At 66.8% G+C, this 18,400-nt stretch overlaps 1 protein-coding gene across 1 annotated transcript; it reads left to right on the plus strand.

The window, feature by feature from the left end:
* Nucleotides 1-3,312: 3,312 nt before the first annotated feature.
* SH2D3C (SH2 domain containing 3C) lies at nucleotides 3,313-17,328 on the plus strand. The gene is made up of 10 exons (XM_062206892.1): nucleotides 3,313-3,393; nucleotides 6,699-6,827; nucleotides 8,002-8,456; nucleotides 9,885-10,009; nucleotides 12,326-12,867; nucleotides 13,909-14,024; nucleotides 14,455-14,626; nucleotides 15,038-15,149; nucleotides 15,405-15,611; nucleotides 16,821-17,328. Exons 1-10 carry the CDS (start codon nucleotides 3,313-3,315, stop codon nucleotides 16,994-16,996), a joined length of 2,115 nt encoding a protein of 704 aa, XP_062062876.1. The 3' UTR covers nucleotides 16,997-17,328.
* The last annotated feature ends 1,072 nt before the right edge of the window (nucleotides 17,329-18,400 follow it).

Genomic DNA, 18,400 nt, shown 5'->3' on the forward strand with positions numbered 1-18,400 from the left:
AGTAGGGCTTTGAACAAAGTGGAGGGGCACCCCGTGAAGGCCCGGGGGAAGCACGTTCTAGGCCAAGGGAGCGCGTGCTCAGACCCCATGGCAGGAGCGAGCCGGCAGGGACATAGGTGCGGCTGGGGTGGAAGGAGGAACCGGGGAGGGAGGATGGAGGCTTGGGGGAGGGGGGCGCTGCCAGGCACCACCGCGCCACGCAGTGCCTTGTGGGTGGCGGAGCACAGCGCCGGGTTCTGCCTGTTCCTCTCTGGCACAGTCCTGGCGCCCTCTTTCCTCTTGGAAGGACATGGAACGTTCTGGTGTGGGTGCTAACACGCACTGCCCGGAGGGGAGTGGAGATCTTTGTTCTTGCAGCCACGGGAGCCCCAAGAGGTCTGGGGGTGGCTTGCGCACCCCGATCTGTGATCTGCAGGTGTCAGCCTGGGGCACGGGGGAGGGGGTGGAGGGAGCCCCACAGAGAGATGGAGAGACGGGTGGGTGGGCCAGTGGGGTTGAGGGGTCAGGACGCATGCGGGAAGGAGAGCCGCCATGAGCGAGCCAAAGACAGGAGGCGCCCCTGGCCCGCCCAGGCTGCGGGAAGGGTGGCGCTGACATCACCCGAGCCGGGGGAATGGTCGTGGGGATCGGGGCCGCAGGGCAGGGAGGGCCCGCAGGTCCGCCCTGCGTGTGAGTGAGAGGCGGCCGCAGGTTCCGTGGGAAGCAGCTGCGTTTGGGTCTGTGCTGAGGGGCTCAGCCCCGGCTGCATCACTGTGGGGCTGGCGTTTAGGGTTTGGGGGTGGCCAGGGAGTGGCCAGCCACCTCCTCCAGGCCGCCCTGCAGGCAGAGGGCTCTGCAGTGTCCTGGGCAGCCTCTAGGGGGCCTCTTTGTGCTGGAGAATCAGAGCTGCACAGGAGGGGAGGGGGCCAGGCCATGACCTGGGGCCCCCAGTGTTCCTGGAACGAGGAGGAGGGAGGGAGAGCCCAGAGGTGGTGGCGCGCTGAGCCGGCGAGGCTAGCGTCCCCTAGGACCCGAGCCTTGGAGACAACCCAGCAAGACGGGGCTGTCGATAACCGGGCTTCCAGACAGGAAACCCAGGCTCCCAGAGGGGAGAGGACGTGCCCAGGGTTGTCCAGCAGGGGGAGTGGGGGAGCACCGGGGGCAGCAGACCCAGCAGGTGAGCCCTCCGGGTGGTGGCCCCAGGCGGGTGGGAGGGGACCGGCAGCCAGGAAGCCCCGTGGGGCTGGGGACGCTCACCCTTCTTCTCTCCTTCCAGGGCTGCTGAAGAGCCAGAGGCTGCGGGGGACTACGTGAAGGTAGGAGGGTCAGGGCGGCCGCTGGTCACTGTTCCGGGGAGTCTCAGCAGCTTCCTCCCGCGTCTGCGTCCTTCTGTCCCGGCCCCAGACCCTGCCAGGACGAGGCCCCGGCGGCCCATGCAAAGGCTGTGCTGCCCCATCCCGCTGGGCCGCTGAGTAACCCACTGCACGCTGGCTCGTGCTTGTATAGCGGGAACGGGAGGGGGGGGACTCAGTTTCTCAGCACGGAACATGGGCACACTCACTGGGCACTGGCTTTGGAAATGACCATGAGACCCTGACTTCTCCCTCGTCGCTGGGTCGGGCAGGCTTTCTTGGGCCCATTTATAGATGGGCAGCTTGAGGCTCAGAGAGGTGTAGGACTTGCCCTTGGGCACGCAGCACAGGGTGGAGCTGGGCTGGCAGCCGAGGCTTGACGCCATACTCTGGACAAAAGCCGTGGCCTCCCACCCCAAGGGCCCACGCTGAGCCAGGCCCATGGTGAGCACTGAGCAGCCAGCAGAGGGCCAGGGCCACCAGGCTGTGTGTTCAGAGGGCTCCCAGGCCATCCAGGGCCAAGCAGGGGCTGTGCAGTGGCCCCGGCTTGTGCTTTGCAGCCCATTGCAGCCCAGTGTTGCTGCCAGTGACCTTGGCTGTGTGCGTCGGGGCTGGCTTCCAGGAAGTGGTGTCTTCCACTCAGGGCACAACGGATCCAATGAGCCATGCCCAGAAATGGGGGGCCTGAGCCTGGGACAGGGTAGCCTGGCCTGGCCCCTGACCCTGGGGACGTTGCATCACCCTGAGATGTTGCTGTAGCAGTCCAGGTAAGCGACTAGGGACGAGGCCCTGTGGGGGGCGCTCCGAGGGCTGCCCCCAGCCCTGATGAGAAGACCCAGGTGGGGTGCCGGCGCTGCAGGCGGAGGCTGAGCCTACCCCCCTCACTGTAGAATGCTGGTTTCTGTGTCAGCCTCAGAGCGGGGATGGCTCTGTGACCAGAACTGCACCCCAGCCCCGGTTCCCACCCTGGGAGAGCCAGCCTCGGGGGTGCCAGGGTTCTCAAACCAGAGACGCCTTTGATTCTGCTGCGGGGATTCTAGAATTCCGGGTTCCACGCATTCACGGCAAACAAACCAGCTTCGGAGGCTCAGAGAGGTGGCCCTGGCCGCCTGAGGCCGCACAGCCTGTCTGGGGCTTGGACCCCAGCGCTGCTGGGTGCAGGATCGGCTGCGGCTTCCTTTGTACCCAGCAGCCTTTGGTTCTGGGTCAACCAGTCCAACTGTGCAGACGCGAAGCTTGCAAAGACCAGTGAGTGTCGAGCACTTAGTGCCTCGGCCCAGTCTGCCCGTGGTACTCCCTGCCCTGTGCAGCTGATTATAATGGGGCTCCCGGAGAAGGGGGTGGGGGTGGGGGCAGCGGTAGTTAGGGGAGGGGCTACAGCTGAACCCGGGTTCGTCCCTAACCCTGGAGGTTTGTGGCCAGGGCGCTGCACTCCAAACAGCCAAGATCCCCACTTCCCAGCCCCTGGTTCCTGAGGCCACCAAGGGTCGGGGGCAAGGCACACAGGGATTTTTCCGGGTTCAGCTGTGACCGAATTCGAAGTCCGCCCGCTCCGCTCCGGGGCAGCGAACCGTGCAGTGAGCTGGGGAGGCAGGAACCCCTTTCTCGCCGGTCCAGGGTCCCCACCGCATCTCTGCTGCCCACCCCCGCCGTGACGCCCCGCCCCCCGCCCCCCTCGCAGGTCCTCCGCTCCGCACCCCGGCTCCAAGCAGCCGGAGCGCGCCAGACTGGAGCGCGGGGGGCGAGGGGCTGGGAGCAGGGGGCGGGCGGAGGGAGGAACAATGGCCCCCTCCCCTCCCTGGCCGGCTGGAGGGTGGGGTCTCCCCGCCCCGCCTCCCCGCTCCTCCCCCGACAAGGCGATGAGGTAATCGCGCCGCCGAGAGGCACGCGCAGCCGGTGCCCAGCCCGGTCGGTCCCCGCGCCCCTGCCCCGCCGGCCGCCGCCCCCCGCACCGTCCCGGCTCCGGCCGCCCGGCCCCACCATGACCGAGCGCTGCAGCCTGTGGAGCGCCCTGTCGGCCGCCGCCTGCTGCTTCTACCGCGGCTCCTTCGTGCAGGTGCAGGTGAGGGGGCGGCTCGGTTCCCGCCGGGCGCGCGGGGCTGGGACCCCCGGCCGCTCCGCCCGCAGCCCGGGAGCCCGGGAGCCGGGGAGCCGCAGTCCCGCGGTGCCCTGCAGGCTCCGACCGGGCAGGGGCGGCGGGCTCAGGGAGGGGGCGGGGTCGCCCCAGCCTCACCTCTGGGTGCCGAGCCGCTCCGCGGGGTGAGGGTCCTGCGGCCACTCCCGGGACTCCGGGCTGCGGGGGAAGCCGGTCTGGTCTCGCCTCCTCCGCAGGAGGAAGGTGAGCTGGGGCGTGGGGTCCCCGGCTCCCTGCCTGTCCTCAGCTCCGGCCCCTGCAGCTCCGGCCCCTGCAGCTGACCCGGGCAGTCCGGCTCCCCATTGTACCGGGGGCGCTGGGTTAGGGTCCGCAGGCTGAGTGAGGGGCAGGAAGCCGGCTGTGCAGGTGCCGGGGCAGGGGTCTGAGTGCCCACCTCCTTCCTGCCCTCTGGGTGGGCTCGGGCGCGCTGGGGCGCGGGTCTCCCAGCCCAGCCGGCCGTGCAGTGCGGGACGGTGCCGTGGCGGCGAGAGGGTTAAACGGAAGGGGGTGGAGGGGAGGACCCGGACCCCGCCTCTCTGCGGAGCATCATCTGGGGATGGCTCTGCTAGGAGTTGGGATACGGCAGGCAGCCAGAGGGGCTTTGCTGGGCGCGGGCTGACGGGAAGGGGTTAAGACCCTGACAGGGGTCTCCGCGCCCCTGCCTCCCGAGCCCCCTGGGACACGTCGGGCGCGTCACCTCTGCGCTCCCGGGGGCTCGCACACCCGCTCCGAGCCCGCCTGAATGACGGCCCCGCCGGCGGCTGAGCGCAGCATCCCCGCGCCGGCCAATCAGGCGCGCGCAGGCCGGGAGGCGGTGAGATCATCTCTGGCCAATAGCAGTGCGCGGGGCGCGGGGATGCTGCATTCGCACCCCAGCCCCCCAAACTCCTGGGAGCCGGCGACCCCCAGGGTCGAGGGAGTAGGCGGAGGGTTCCCCGCCCTCGGGTGTGTGGAAGGGCCAGGGGGGCCCCCAAACTCTCTCTGCCCGTTGGTGAGGGCTGGCAGCTCCCAGTGCCTTTTCACCCGGACCCGGGCCCAGCGAGGGAAGTGACTGGCTCAAGGTCACTCAGAGGCCGCGTCCTGGGGCCGGGGGTCTCAGCACGCGGCTGTCTCCCCCCCTAGTTCCAGCCACGGAACGGGGGACGTTCTCCGAGAAAACTGGCAAGTGGGGTCCTATTTCCCTGCGCCTGCCTCTCTCCCCTTCTGGGAGGCTGGTGTGATGTGAGGACGGAGCCGTAGGCTGTTGGCCGCGGCGCAGGGTGCCAGGGCCGGAGCCCAGGGACCCCCGTGGAGAAGTGGTATCCAAGAGGGCCAGTCCCCGCCGGGCCCCTGGCGGCTCTTGCACACTGGCATTCTCTCGCATGGGCAGCACATGTACAGCCCCAGCTTCCCCCCCCCCCCACCGCGCACCTGTACAAGCCCCCCATGCCCGCCGTCTCTGCCCACAGCCCCGCGGGCTCCTCCAGGTCCGATCTTCATGGCCCCACCCAGCTCAGGGAGACAGCCAGCGTCTCCAGGATCTCAACCTGGTGCCCTCTCTTACCCCTCCACCCTCTACCCCAAGCCTGGTCAGTGGCCATCTAAGCACGCCTTCCCTCACTCCCTGTCCCCACGCCCCGCCCCTCCTTGCCATCACCTGGAAAACACTAGGCCCCTCCCCGGCAGCAGAAGGAACCTGCCCCAACACTTAAAAGCCCTCTGTGCTCTGCGGTGGCCGCTGGGTGAACCCCAGCTCCCGAGACAGCCTCCCACCCCTGCCGCACCAGCCTAGGCCCCGCAGGGCGTCTGCCAGCGCTCAGCTCTGCCCCAGAGCCTCTTTCCTGCCCACCTGCCCCCTTCCCGCCCTCCGGGCCTCAGCGGGAACAGCACCTTCGCCCTCCGGGCCTCAGCGGGAACAGCACCTTCTCAGAGCGTGATTCCCGAGCCTGGCCCCTAAGTGGGGCTGGAGGGGCCACTGTTGGCCCTGCCTGTCCCCCGCCCCCCAGGAATGTTCTGCTTGCCTGGGAGCCTTGGCCCCAGTGCAGGATCAGAGTGGGAGTGGAGTCAGTTAGAAGATGGTGTTGGACACACTAGAGCGCTCTGAAACTCGGAAGCCTGGTGGCCTGGGCCGTGTGGATCTGGGTAAATTGAGGCAGCGTGGGAGTGGAGGGGTGCAGAGCCAGATCTGAGGTCTGCGGAGGAGGCAAGGGGTGGACCCTGGGGAGAGACCCGCTGGGGAGGGAGCCAGGCCCGTGGCTGCCCTGCCCTCCTCGCCGGTCGGTCCCCTCCCACCAGCTCTGGGATCTATGTGTGCAGCAGCCGCGGTGGGGCCTGGAGGGGGGGCGGGAAGGGAGGCGGAGATGTCGCTCACTGCAACGAGGCCCTGTGAGCGGGCCAGGTCTGTCATCCGCTCCATTTCACTAGAAAGCAGCTGAGGCCCGGGACTCACTGGCCCAGCCAGGACGGGGTCTTGTGGTAGGGGCTCCCTGGAGACCCCTGGGACCAGTCAGCCTCAGGTCGCAGTGACCAGGCAGCCGGCTGGGTCCCCTTTGGGCAGGCTGAAGGGGGCGGTCCTGGGCATTACCCTGGGGCGTGGCCTAGAGGTCCTTGCTGGGCCACGTTTCCCATCTGGCCAGGATTGCGAGGGGGCAGGGCCTTCGCAGATGTCCCTCTGCGTGGCTTCCTTCCGAGACCACAGGGAAGTTTCCTTGTCTCTCCAGCCCCGTGGTTTTGTCCACGCCTTTGCCTGCAGTACCTGCTGCCTGACCTCCCTGGTTCACCTGTAGGAACTGCCCCTCCCCCATGTCCCTGGTGCATAATAAATGGGCTTTATTGCCACCTCCTCCAGGAAGGTTTCCCAGATCCCTCCAACCCCGCCACCCAGACTTAATCCCCTCCACTTGCAGGCTGCCCTGCCCACTGCCGCTGTCCAGTACTGTGGTGCTGACCGCAGTCGGCTCCTGATGCTTCCACGCCTTTGCCTCACCTCCAGGCCTCTTGGCCTCCATGAAGACAGGGCTTGGCTGGTGGAGCACCAAGCTCACCCCGGTGCGGGCACAGGGTCTGGACTGCCGTGGGCGCTGGTGGAACTGGCTGAGATTCCTTTATTCCTGCTGGGTTGGGGACCCGTGGGCAGGGACTTTCTGGCCCCTGCACCTTAGCGTTCCCCGAGTCCGGGGATGCAGGGTGCTCCCCTGGGTGGCTGACGTGGGGGAGGCTCTGGGTGGGCGCCAACTCTCGCACTGTCCCTGTAGTTCTCCAAGGAGAAGTACATCCTGGACTCGTCGCCGGAGAAGCTGCACAAGGAGCTGGAGGAAGAACTCAAGCTCAGCAGCACGGACCTCCGCAGCCACGCCTGGTACCACGGCCGCATCCCCCGAGAGGTGAGCGAGGGGCCGGGCTCCACCTCGGCCAGCCCCGCCCCCGTCCGGGCCCACCCACGGAGACCCTGGCCGATGGCTGGGTACCTTCAGTCTGGGTGCACTGAGGTGGGGTGAGGTCTGGCTCTGCTGTTTCCTGACTTGTGAGCGCGTCCCCGCCCCCCGGAGCCTCAGTGTGCTCAACTGTAAAATGGGAGATAGTAACGGTAGCTACCAAAGGCTCCTTGTGGAAGCCGAGTGAAATGTGCAGGCAAGGGCTTACCACGGCGTCAGACCAGCGCGCTCCAGCAGCGCCGGCCTCTGCGACTGCTGCCTCCCACGTGTCTGGTCAGTGAGTATCTGCCCTCGGGCTGCTCAGATCTATTTATTTATTTACGTAATTTGAAAGGCAAAGTTACAGAGAGAGAGGGAGAGAGAGAGAGATCCCCCACCTGCTAGTTCACTCCCCAAAGGGCCACGACCAGGGCTGAGAGCCAGGAGCTTCGCCTGGGTGCCCCCATGTATGGCAGAGGTCCAGGCGCTTGGGCCGTCTTCCGCTGCCCTCTCGGTGTGTCAGCAGGGAGCCGGATCAGAAGTGGGGCAGCTGGGAGTCGAACGGTGCTCATATGGGGTGCCGGTGTCACCGGTGGTGGCTTTGCCCACAGTGCCGAGGGCTGCCTGGTTTTGACAAAGTCGAGGTTCTGGGCTCATGAGGAGGTGACAGCTCCCCTGGGGGCTGCTGGCACAGGGCGGGGCTGACAGAGCCCAGAGGGAGAAGCGCAAGAATGGAGGTGAGGGGGCACTGAGTGAGGGGCTTTGGGGGGTGGATAGGAGTTTACCAGTGGGCAGGACAGCAAGGGGGGTCCAGGCAGGAAAGGCAGTGCAAAGGCCCAGGGTGGGGCGGGGGCATGGGGTGTTGGAAGCGAGGACCAGACATTCAGAGCCACAGCAACCTCCGGTACTTCCAGACCCGGGTCTGTGTGACATCTGTCCAGGGTGCGACAGTGCACTCCTGAGCGACTGCACCCCAGAACCAGGGCCTCTGGCTAGGGGGCCCCTCTGCATCTGTGTGGCTGGGTCGCTGCCCCCCAACCTCAGGTGTCAGATGTTTCCAGTCGCTGGTGTCCCCTGGACCGGGTCTGGCCTGCTCACGGCCCCGCCCTGCTCCAGCCTAACCCCGCCCCGCCCCGCCCCGCAGGTCTCGGAGACCCTGGTGCAGCGCAACGGCGACTTTCTCATCCGGGACTCGCTCACCAGCCTGGGGGACTACGTGCTCACGTGTCGCTGGCGCAACCAGGCCTTGCACTTCAAGATCAACAAGGTGGTGGTGAAGGCGGGCCAGAACTACACCCACATCCAGTACCTGTTCGAGCAGGAGAGCTTCGACCACGTGCCAGCCCTGGTGCGCTACCACGTGGGCAGCCGCAAGGCCGTGTCGGAGCAGAGCGGCGCCATCATCTACTGCCCCGTCAACCGCACCTTCCCGCTGCGCTACCTCGAGGCCAGCTACGGCCTGAGCCAGGCCGGCGGCAAGGCAGCCAGCCCCGCCAGCCCCTCGGGCCCCAAAGGCAGCCACATGAAGCGGCGCAGCGTCACCGTGACTGATGGCCTCACGGCCGACAAGCTCACCCGCGGCGATGCCTGCCCCGCCAGGTCAGCCGGGACCCTGGGCCAGGCCCCGTTCAGCCCGGGGAGGGGGGGAGATGTCGGCCATGAGAGGGCTGGGGGCGGGGTGGTGGGAGGAGGAGAGGCCCGGCCACCGGGGCCCAGGGCCAGATGGCTCACCGGAGCCTCCGCGTGCGGGAGGGGCGGGGGAAGGCCGGGTGGGCTGCGTGGACGCCCACAGTCGCACCCGGGGAACAGTCCCAGCTCCGGCACCTGCTGGCTGCTCACGCTTCTCCCTGCCCTCGCCAAAGCAGCTCCCCTGGGCGAGAGGAACTCTGGGTGCTGTCCTGAACCCTGGCAGGGGCCACCCGAGGCCACACCTCCCCACCCCCCTGGACAGGCCAAGGCAGGCGGCCGAGTGTGGAGACCGCTGGCCCCAGGGATGGCATGTCCTCAGAGCAGGCCCTGGGACCCAGGAAAAGCCCCAGCAGCTAAGGGCTCCTGTGCTGAGTGCTGTCTGGGCCGACGCCCGCTCGGCTGGTGGGGAGGGGCTCAGAGGAGGAAGCGGCTCCTTGCCGAGAGATAGCAGCAAGCCTCCAACTCAGCTCGGGCCCCTCGGGTCAGTCCCCCACGTCTGGCTTCCCCCGCCATGTGCAGAGAGATCGGCTGTCTTACGTCACCAGCACCGGCAGGGCCCGCGTGGCCCCACCTCCCTGGGCCTGGGCTGGGTGCTGTCGGCCAAGGAAATGATGGATGCCCTGCAGGCAGCAGCCACTTGGCTGTGGTTTGGGACCCGAGGCTTCCTGAGCAGGGTGTGGGAGCTGCGAGCTGGGGCCCCTCCCCACTGACCTCCCAGCTCCTTGGCACAGAGAATTCTCCAAGTTGGGGAAAGATTCCTAGGGAAGGGAACAGATGTGCACGTTGTGGACTGCACAAGGCCTCTGGTCCAGGAGGCAATGGAGGGTTGGCTCCGTCCTGCCTCTGCACCTCAGCTGAGGGCCCTGGTGAGGGCGGCGTCTGTTCAGAAAATGGGTGCAGTTGGCTGATCTGCACGGAGGCACCTTTGGGTGGGAGGTGTCTAGCCCGTTTGCCCCTTCCTGTTCTCCCCTGCTGGGAGTGGCAGACAGAGGAGGTCCAGAGGCCTTGTACTCGCAGGCTGGTCTCAGCTCTGTGAGAGGGGAATGCTGGCAGGGGCAGCGAAGAAGTGGGAGAGCGTGGGGCACCCCCTGCAGCCAGGGGGAGGAGGCAGAGCGGGGGCCGGGGGAGGCGGGGTGCTGGCCCCGGAGCTGGGGCCTGGGCTCCCGGCTCTGCCCCTGGTCTTCTGTGTGACCGGCTCCTGCCCTTCCTACTCCTGGGTTTTTGTACCTGTTCCCTGGGAGGGCGCATCTGATGGTCAGGGGGAGGGGGTGGGCGGCCCAGATGGCCGAGTCCCCGCTCCCAGGGCTGCTGCTCACGGCTGCCGCTGTCTGTCCACAGCACGTCTCCGGCCCACCCTCGGGACTCCATTCGCAACTGCGCCCTCAGCATGGACCAGATCCCGGACCTGCACTCGCCCATGTCTCCCATCTCCGAGAGCCCCAGCTCCCCCGCCTACAGCACCGGTAAGGCCGCACTGACGCGCAGGGGGAGCCTAGCAGCACCGTGATGCCCATGCGTGAGCCACGGCCGTGGCCTGTTCCTCCAGCCGTGGCTCGCAGAGCCCCTACACGGGGGCGGGCGACGTCTCAGCCCCAGGGACCGCTGAGCCCGGCCCTGCCAAGGCCACCGCGGGTGGGACTCAGAGTTCAGGGATCACCGCAGGCTGGCTCCTGAGCTGATCGTCCGTGCGTGGCCCACGGGTAACGTGGTGAATACCCACGCGGCCCTGGGCAGAGAAGGTTCAGGTGCCAGGCACTTGTGCAGGGGCTCCCAGGGTGTTCGGGCATCGGCGAGGCCTGCCAGAGGCCCCGTGTGTTACGGGCTGGGGCCCATGAGCTGTGGAGTGCACTGGGGCGGCTCCTGCCTCACCTGGGGTGGGGGGCCTCTGGTGGCTGAGTGTGTCCTGGGTCCCAAGTGGCCAGCTCAGACAGGACTGGCTGGGCTTTGTTTTTTTTTTTTTTTTTAAAATATGCTTTGTTCTTTAGAGCAGTTAAAGGTTCCAGCCATGTTGTCCATGTGGCCAGCAAAGCGTCAGGAGCGAGGAGCAGTCCCGGAGGTCCCTCTGCCGGGGCTCGGTTGGAGTGTTGCTGTGTGTGTGTGTGTGTGTGTGGTGGCGGTGGCAGGGGCACCAGCTTGGTCAGAGCTGCAAACTGGCCTTCCGGACAGTCTCTCCAGCATCCCCCATCAGAGTGCAAGTTATAGGCCCGGCGCCTCGGCTGCTTTATTTATTTTTTAAAGATTTATTTATTGGCCGGCGCCGTGGCTTAACAGGCTAATCCTCCGCCTAGTGGCACCAGCACACCGGGTTCCAGTCCTGGTTGGGGCACTGGATTCTATCCCGGTTGCCCCTCTTCCAGGCCAGCTCTCTGCTATGGCCCGGGAAGGCAGTGCAGGATGGCCCAAGTCCTTGGGCCCTGCACCTGTATGGGAGACTGGGAGAAGCGCCTGGCTCCTGGCTTCGGATCAGCGAGATGCACCGGCCGCAGTGGCCATTGGAGGGTGAACCAATGGCAAAAAGGAAGACCTTTCTCTCTGTCTCTCTGTCACTATCCACTCTGCCTGTCAAAAAAAAAAAAAAAAAGATTTATTTATTGTGAGGGTCTGGCACAGAGGCACAGCAGGTTAAGCCGTGGCCTTTAGTGCCAGCATCCCATATGGGCACTGATTCGAGTCCTGGCTGCTCCACCACTGGTCCAGCTCCCTGCTAATGCACCTGGGAAAAGCAGCAGAGGAGGGTCACATCCCTGGGCCCTTGCACCCATGTGGGAGACTGGAGGAGGCTCCTGGCTCCTGGCTTCAGCCTGGCACAGCCCTGGCTATTGTGGCCATTTGGGAGTGAACCAGCTGATGGAAGATCTGTCTCTCTTTTCTCTCTGTAATTTTGCCTTTCAAATAAAAAAATCATTTTTTTGTTAAAGTTTTATTTATTTACTTGAAAGTCAGAGTTACACAAAGAAGAGGCAGAGAGAGAGACAGAGAAGAGGTCTCCCATCTGCTGGTTCACCCCCCAGATGGCCACAACGGCCGGAGCTGTGCTGATCTGAAGCCAGGAGCCAGGAGCTTCTTCCGCGTCTCCCACATGAGTGCAGGGGCCCAAGGACTTGAGCCATCTTCGACTGCTTTCCCAGGCCATAGCAGAGAGCTGGATGGGAAGTGGAGCAGCCGGGACTTGAAACAGCACCCAAATGGGATGCCGGCACTGCAGGCGGTGGCTCTACCCTCTATGCCACAGCGCCGGCCCCATAAATCAATCTTTAAAAAATTTATTTTATTTGAAAAGCAGAGTTGCAGAGAGGGGAAGAGAGAGAGAGAGAGAGAGAGAGAGAGAGAGAGAACGCTTCCATTCACTGGTTCATTCCCCAGATGGCCACAAGGAGTCAGCAGCTTCCTCCCGGTCTCCCACGTGGGTGCAGGGGCCCAAACGCCTGGGCCTTCCTCCGCTGCTTCCCCAGGCTCATCAGCAGGGAGCTGGATTGGAAGTGGAGCAGCCAGGACTTGAACTGGCGCCCCTACGGGATGCTGGTGTCACAGGCGGAGGCTTAACTGGCCGTGCCACAGCGCCGGCCCCAGTTTTTGTCATCTTAACACCCCCGATGGGGATGAGACTCCACACAGGCAGCCCTGGGGGACAGGCAAACCCCGTGCAGGGCACAGCCTGAGGCTGCAGGATGTCACAAGGGCTGCTGGCCCTGGCCTCACCCTGGAGGGAGGACGGCGCCCATCCCATGGACAGCCAGGAGACAGCTGCGGTAATGAGTGCTCTCTCTGCCCCTCTGCAGTGACCCGCGTCCACGCCGCCCCTGCAGCCCCCTCTGCCACAGCACTGCCTGCCTCCCCTGTCGCCCGGCGCGCCAGTGAGCCCCAGCTGTGTGCTGGAAGCACCCCAAAGCCCCCCGGGGAGCCGGACAAGGGTCCTCACGCCAGCCCCTCGCACAGCCTCTGCAAGGCTTCGCCGTCGCCTTCGCTCAGCGGTTACAGCGACACGGACTGTGGCCACTACTGCCAGCTCCAGCCTCCGGTCCGCAGCAGCAGGGAGTGGGCGGTGCTAGACGCCTCCAGCCGGCAGGCCAGGAACCACGGGGAGAGGCCAAAGGAACTGTCGGGCCACGGGGCCCCCGAGCGGGAGCGGGAGCGGGGCGAGGCGTTCACTGTGCCCGTCGTGGAAGCCACCTCCTCCTTCAGCCCGGCCACCTTCCAGTCCGTGCTGATGCCCAAGGACAACCGGCCCCTGGAGGTGGGCCTCCTGCGCAAGGTGAAGCAGCTGCTGGCTGAGGTGGACGCCCGGACGCTGGCCCGGCACCTCACCAAGGTGGACTGCCTGGTAGGTGCGGGCTGGGGCAGCGCCTCTGGCCCCTGGCTTTGGCCCAGGGGTCGTCGGGAAGAGCCTGTGTTTTAACCACTCTCTCACTGCGGGCCTCCGTGGTCTCCTCTTAAAAATGCAAACGCCCGGCCGGCGCCGTGGCTCACTAGGCTAATCCTCCACCTTGCGGCGCCGGCACACCGGGTTCTAGTCCCGGTCGAGGCACCGGATTCTGTCCCGGTTGCCCCTCTTCCAGGCCAGCTCTCTGCTGTGGCCCGGGAGTGCAGTGGAGGATGGCCTAAGTGCTTGGGCCCTGCACCCCATGGGAGACCAGGAGAAGCACCTGGCTCCTGCCATCGGATCAGCGCGGTGCGCCAGTTGCAGCAGCCATTGGAGGGTGAACCAACGGAAAAAGGACGACCTTTCTCTCTGTCTCTTTCTCTCACTGTCCACTCTGCCTGTCAAAAAAAAAAAAAATGCAAACGCCAAGGGATTCTTGCCTCTGACCAGTGCCGGGCTGGCACTAGAACCAGGCAGCCCCTGAGACGCAGGGGTCTCTGGGGCGGGAAGCCCCTGGGGACCCCAAGAGACTGCGCCCGCGGGTCCAGGGACTGGGCAAGGCCCGGCTCCCCGCCCCCACGCCCCCTAGTGGCCAAGTGAGCAGCAGCCCTGGCTCTAGCAGAGCTGGGCCCTCGGTGTGGCGCGGATGGCGCTTGACCATCTGAGGACCCCAGTTTTCTCTGCGCTCCCCTCGAGCTTCAGAGGAGCTGGTTGTCTGGTTACACTGGTCCCGGAGCTCGGGAGGCAGGAAAGCTCCAGGGTTAGGCCCAGGGTGAGCCGTGGGCAAGCTCACCTGAGCGTCAAACAGGTACTTACGTCCATCGCGACATTGATGCCCCATTTCACAGATGGGGAAACTGAGCCTCCCTCCCGCGCTCCGTGCCACAGGGTTAAGCGGTGGAGTTGTGACGTCCACACCCGCCCCCTGGCCGGCTACACCCTCCGATCAAGCTCGGGCCAGCACCGACAGGAAATTAATCAGCGCTCTGGGCGTCCTTGCAGGTTGCTAGGATACTGGGCGTTACCAAGGAGATGCAGACCCTCATGGGAGTCCGCTGGGGCATGGAGCTGCTCACCCTCCCCCACGGACGGCAGCTTCGACGGGACCTGCTGGAGAGGTGAGGCGCTGGCCGGCCGGGGCCCGGGGAGCCCGCGGGAGCCCTCGCCCCTCCGGCCGCGCCCCCACCCCGCTGCCCAGGCACAACCGCGTCATCTACAGCTCGGAGCGACCCTGGCTTCCCAAAGCCTAAGTCCGTTATCTCCGGATGCGCGGTAGCATCCTTCGGACCAGTCGGCTCGCTGTCCGTCAGCCTCGGTCCCGCCCATCAGTCCCCCGTTCATTCTTAAAACCTCCACCATCAATCACAAACTCCGCCTGGCGGCCTGGTCCCGCCCCAACCTACACCGACCAATCAGAGGCCATCACCCTGGCCGCGCCTCCAATCCTGGGCCACTCGCGCTCACCGCCCCGCCCCTTCTCCGCCCACCCGGCCGCGGCCCCGCCCCTTCTCCCACCCGGCCCCGCCCCCTGACCTGGCGCTCCGACAGGTTCCACACCATGTCCATCATGCTGGCCGTGGACATCCTGGGCTGCACGGGCTCCGCCGAGGAGCGGGCAGCGCTGCTGCACAAGACCATCCAGCTGGCGGCCGAGCTGCGGGGGACCATGGGCAACATGTTCAGCTTCGCCGCGGTCATGGGCGCCCTGGACATGGCCCAGGTACCGTGGGGTTCGCCCGGCGAGGCTGGAGGAGCCTGGGGCGCGTGCCTTCGCGATGGCCGCGCACGAGCCAGGAGGGGCCTGGGGGGACCCCGGGCACCGTGGTGAAAGAGCCAGCGGACAGCTGAGTTCTCCCAGGCTGGCCAGGCCCGTCCCCTGCCCTGGGCCTCCGTCCCCCCTACAGACGGACCAGGGGCGCGAGTTGAGAGAGCGCACGCGCGCCCTGCGTGCCCGGCGCGGTGGCAGGTGTCCAGGCAGCCCCGTGAGGCCGTGGTCTCAGGCGGGGCGGGGTAGCAGGCGCAGCGGGGCGACCCCGGCCCTCCTCGCCCAGCACGGCAGGGGTCCGGCCCCGCCCCGTCCGTGGGCGTGGCAGGGCCGCCCCGCTGGCCGCTCACGGCGCGGTCTCCCCAGATTGCCCGGCTGGAGCAGACGTGGGTGACGCTGCGCCAGCGGCACACGGAGGGCGCCATCCTGTACGAGAAGCAGCTCAAGCCCTTCCTCCGCGGCCTTAACGAGGGCAAAGGTACCGCTGCCCCCCCCCGCGACCGGGAGGACCCCCCCCGCCCCAGCCCGCGACCGGGAGGACCCCCCCCTGCCCCAGCCCGCGACCGGGAGGCCTCCCGCCGCCCCCCCAGGCTGCGACCTGGAGGCCCCTCGCCCCCCCCCCACGACCCAGCAGCCTGGAGGCCCCTCGACCCCCCCCCCCGCGACCGGGAGGCCCTCGCCCCGCCCCCGCCACTCGGCGGCCCCGCCCCCACCTGACCCTCGTCCCCCGCAGAGGGCCCGCCGCTGAGCAGCACCACCTTCCCGCACGTGCTGCCGCTCATCACCCTGCTGGAGTACGACGCGGCGCCGGCCGAGGGCCCCCAGCCCTGGGGCAGCACGGAGCACGGCGTGGAGGTGGTGCTGGCGCACCTGGAGGCCGCGCGCACCGTGGCGCACCACGGGGGCCTGTACCACACCAACGCCGAGGTCAAGCTGCAGGGTGAGTGCGGGGCGCCGCGGGCCTGCCCTGCCGCCCCCTCCCCACGCCCCGCGGGCCTGTTCTGCTTCCCCCACGCCCCGCGGGACCCGCCTCTGCCGCCCCCTCCCCACGCCCCGCGGGACCCCCCCCCGCCTCTGCCACCTCCTCCCCACGCCCAGCGGGACCCCCCCCCCCCCGCCTCTGCCACCCCTTCCCCAAGCCCCGCGGGCCCCGCCTCTGCCACCCCCTCCCTCCCCGCGGGCCCCGCCTCTGCCGCCCCTTCCCCAAGCCCCGCGGGCCCCGCCTCTGCCACCCCCTCCCTCCCCGCGGGGGTCCCATGCCTCACCCCTCTGTCCTGCCGGGTCCCCCTCGCCCCTCTGTGCTCTCTTGCTAGTTCAGCCAGCCGCTGTTAGTGCAGGGGCCAGGTGAGGGTCAGAGCCCTTGGCTGTCCCTGACCTCGCCGGCCTTGGTGTTCCCGTCTGTGAAGTGGGCCTCCTGGGCCCAGTTTTCAGGAGCTGGGTCTGGCCAAGACCTAGAACTTCCTCTGCGTAAGGAGCCTCCCACAGCCCCTCTTGGTGCCCCCTGCATTGTTTAAGTCATAAAAATTCACCAGAGGAAAACTGGAAATTGCAGCTGAGCAAAAACCAGATTAAACAACCACCCGGAGCAGGGGCTGGTGCCGTGGTGCAGGAGGTGAGGCCTGCAGTGCCCGCACCCCAGAGGGGCGTCCCTGGAGCCCCGGCCACTCCACTTCCAGTGCAGCTCCCTGCTGTGGCCTGGGAAAGCAGTGGAGGACGGCCCGAGTGCCTGGGCCCCGCACCCGCACAGGAGACCCGGACAGAGCCCCAGGCTCCTGGCTTCGGCCCGGCCCAGCCCTGGACACTGCAGCCATTTGAGGGAACTGGTGGCTGGAAGAGCTCTCTCTCTCTGTCCCTCTGCCTTTCAAATAAATCCATAAATCCTAAAAAAAAATTAACCCATAATAACCCAGCGGTAAACGCTGCAAACATTCTCAGAAAACATTTGGAACTTATGTAAAGACACAAAGGAAAACACCTAACATCTCCCCAAAAGTTAACATCAATCCCTGAATTTCTAGTCCTTGAATTTACACGGTGCAGAGGGACAGCACACGCCCATCAGGAATCCCGTGGCGCTCTGGGGGGGGGGGGGCCCAGCGCGTGGGGGCCGGCGGCAGGCGTGCCCTGACCCCGCGCCCCCTCCCTGCAGGCTTCCAGGCCCGGCCCGAGCTCCTGGAGGTGTTCAGCACCGAGTTCCAGATGCGCCTCCTGTGGGGCAGCCAGGGTGCCAGCAACAGCCAGGCCCGGCGCTACGAGACGTTCGACAAGGTCCTCACCGCACTGTCCCACAAGCTGGAGCCCGCGGTCCGCTCCAGCGAGCTGTGACCCCAGGGACCTTGCCCTCTGCGGCTGCGGGCAGCACCGGGGGGCAGGGCTCAGAGCACCCCAGGGACACTGTGATCAGCCCAAGAATGTTCTGAGTCCAGCGCCAGGACCCCCCTGCACTTCAGGGTCCTGCGTGGACTCTGGGCACCCCCCCCCCCGCACCCTCCCCGGGTCGCCCTTCGGGAGGAACAGGGACCCCTGCCCCAGCTTCTGCTGCTGCCCCCAGATCCCAGTTTGAGCCAGGGGAGCCCCTCACACCACCTCCCTCCGCTCCAGGCCTCTCCCCTGCCCTGCTGGCACCGGGTTTACCTGTAAATACTGTACAGAGCCACGTTCTCTTTCATATAATAAACTTTTATGACTTTCTTCTGTCCATCGGGGCCCGGGGTGGGAGGGAGCCTCTGGGTTGGGTGTCCAGCAGAGACTCCGTCAGCACCGGGGACGTCGCACACTGAGCCGGGGGCCAGAGCTACGCCAGTTCTGAAGTCGTCGCCTGCCCGGGAGGGACCCACAGGCCCGAGGCGGGGAGAACCCCTAATCCAACCCCCTTTCCCCTCATTGGGAGCCACACGCCGGCTCCCACAAACCCACCACCAAGGACCCAAGGTGCTGGCCATGGAAGGCTTCTCCGAGTGCAGGGAGAGCTGCCGCCCCGGAGCTGAGACGGCTGCAGTGGCCGCCCCAGGGCCCTCCCCGGAGCTGAGACGGCTGCAGTGGCCGCCCCAGGGCCCTCCCCGGAGCCCAGACGGCTGCAGTGGCCGCCCCAGGGCCCTCTCCTTTGCGCTTCCCAAGGGTGGGAGCAGCTACTCTCTGCAGACTGAGCTGAGGCCCCAGAGTCTGTGTGTGCCTGGATGGGGATGAGGGGACAGTGGGGACCGCAGGACTCCGGGGCTCGCCGGGGGCTGCGGCGGGGTGGGGAGGGGCTGTGTGGGGAGGGGCTGTCCGCGGAGTGGGGTGCCCTGGGGCTGGCCCTCCGGTCCCGGCGAGGCTGGCAGGCTGGGATGGGGCCCGGCGCAGCAGCCGGAGTACTAGCGGCTGATGGCTTCTCCCCTTGGGTGCTCCTCCGAGAGATGGGGGCCATGATGGAGCTACGTGTCCGGCACGGCCAGCCAGGTCCCGGACCGCGCGAGGGGTCAGTGATGACCGCTCCGGCCATGCCGTAGGACACTAAGGACACGTAAGAGCCACCAGTGCGCGCTCTTTCATCCTTTACAAGGAAGAAAAACAGCGTGGAGTAAGGTTCCGCACCAGGTCTCCCTACAATTGTCACCTCACCCTCCGAGGGCATCCTTTCGGAGCCACCGCGACGGCACCTTAGTTACGGTGGCTACGGAAACGCCGATTGGACGGCTCGCGGGCGCCTCCTAGAGGCCGCTTTCCGGTCCTGCTGCGGAACGACGGGGC

The sequence above is a fragment of the Lepus europaeus genome, chromosome 12 (genome assembly GCF_033115175.1).
Source record: "Lepus europaeus isolate LE1 chromosome 12, mLepTim1.pri, whole genome shotgun sequence".
NCBI classification, from domain to species: domain Eukaryota; kingdom Metazoa; phylum Chordata; class Mammalia; order Lagomorpha; family Leporidae; genus Lepus; species Lepus europaeus.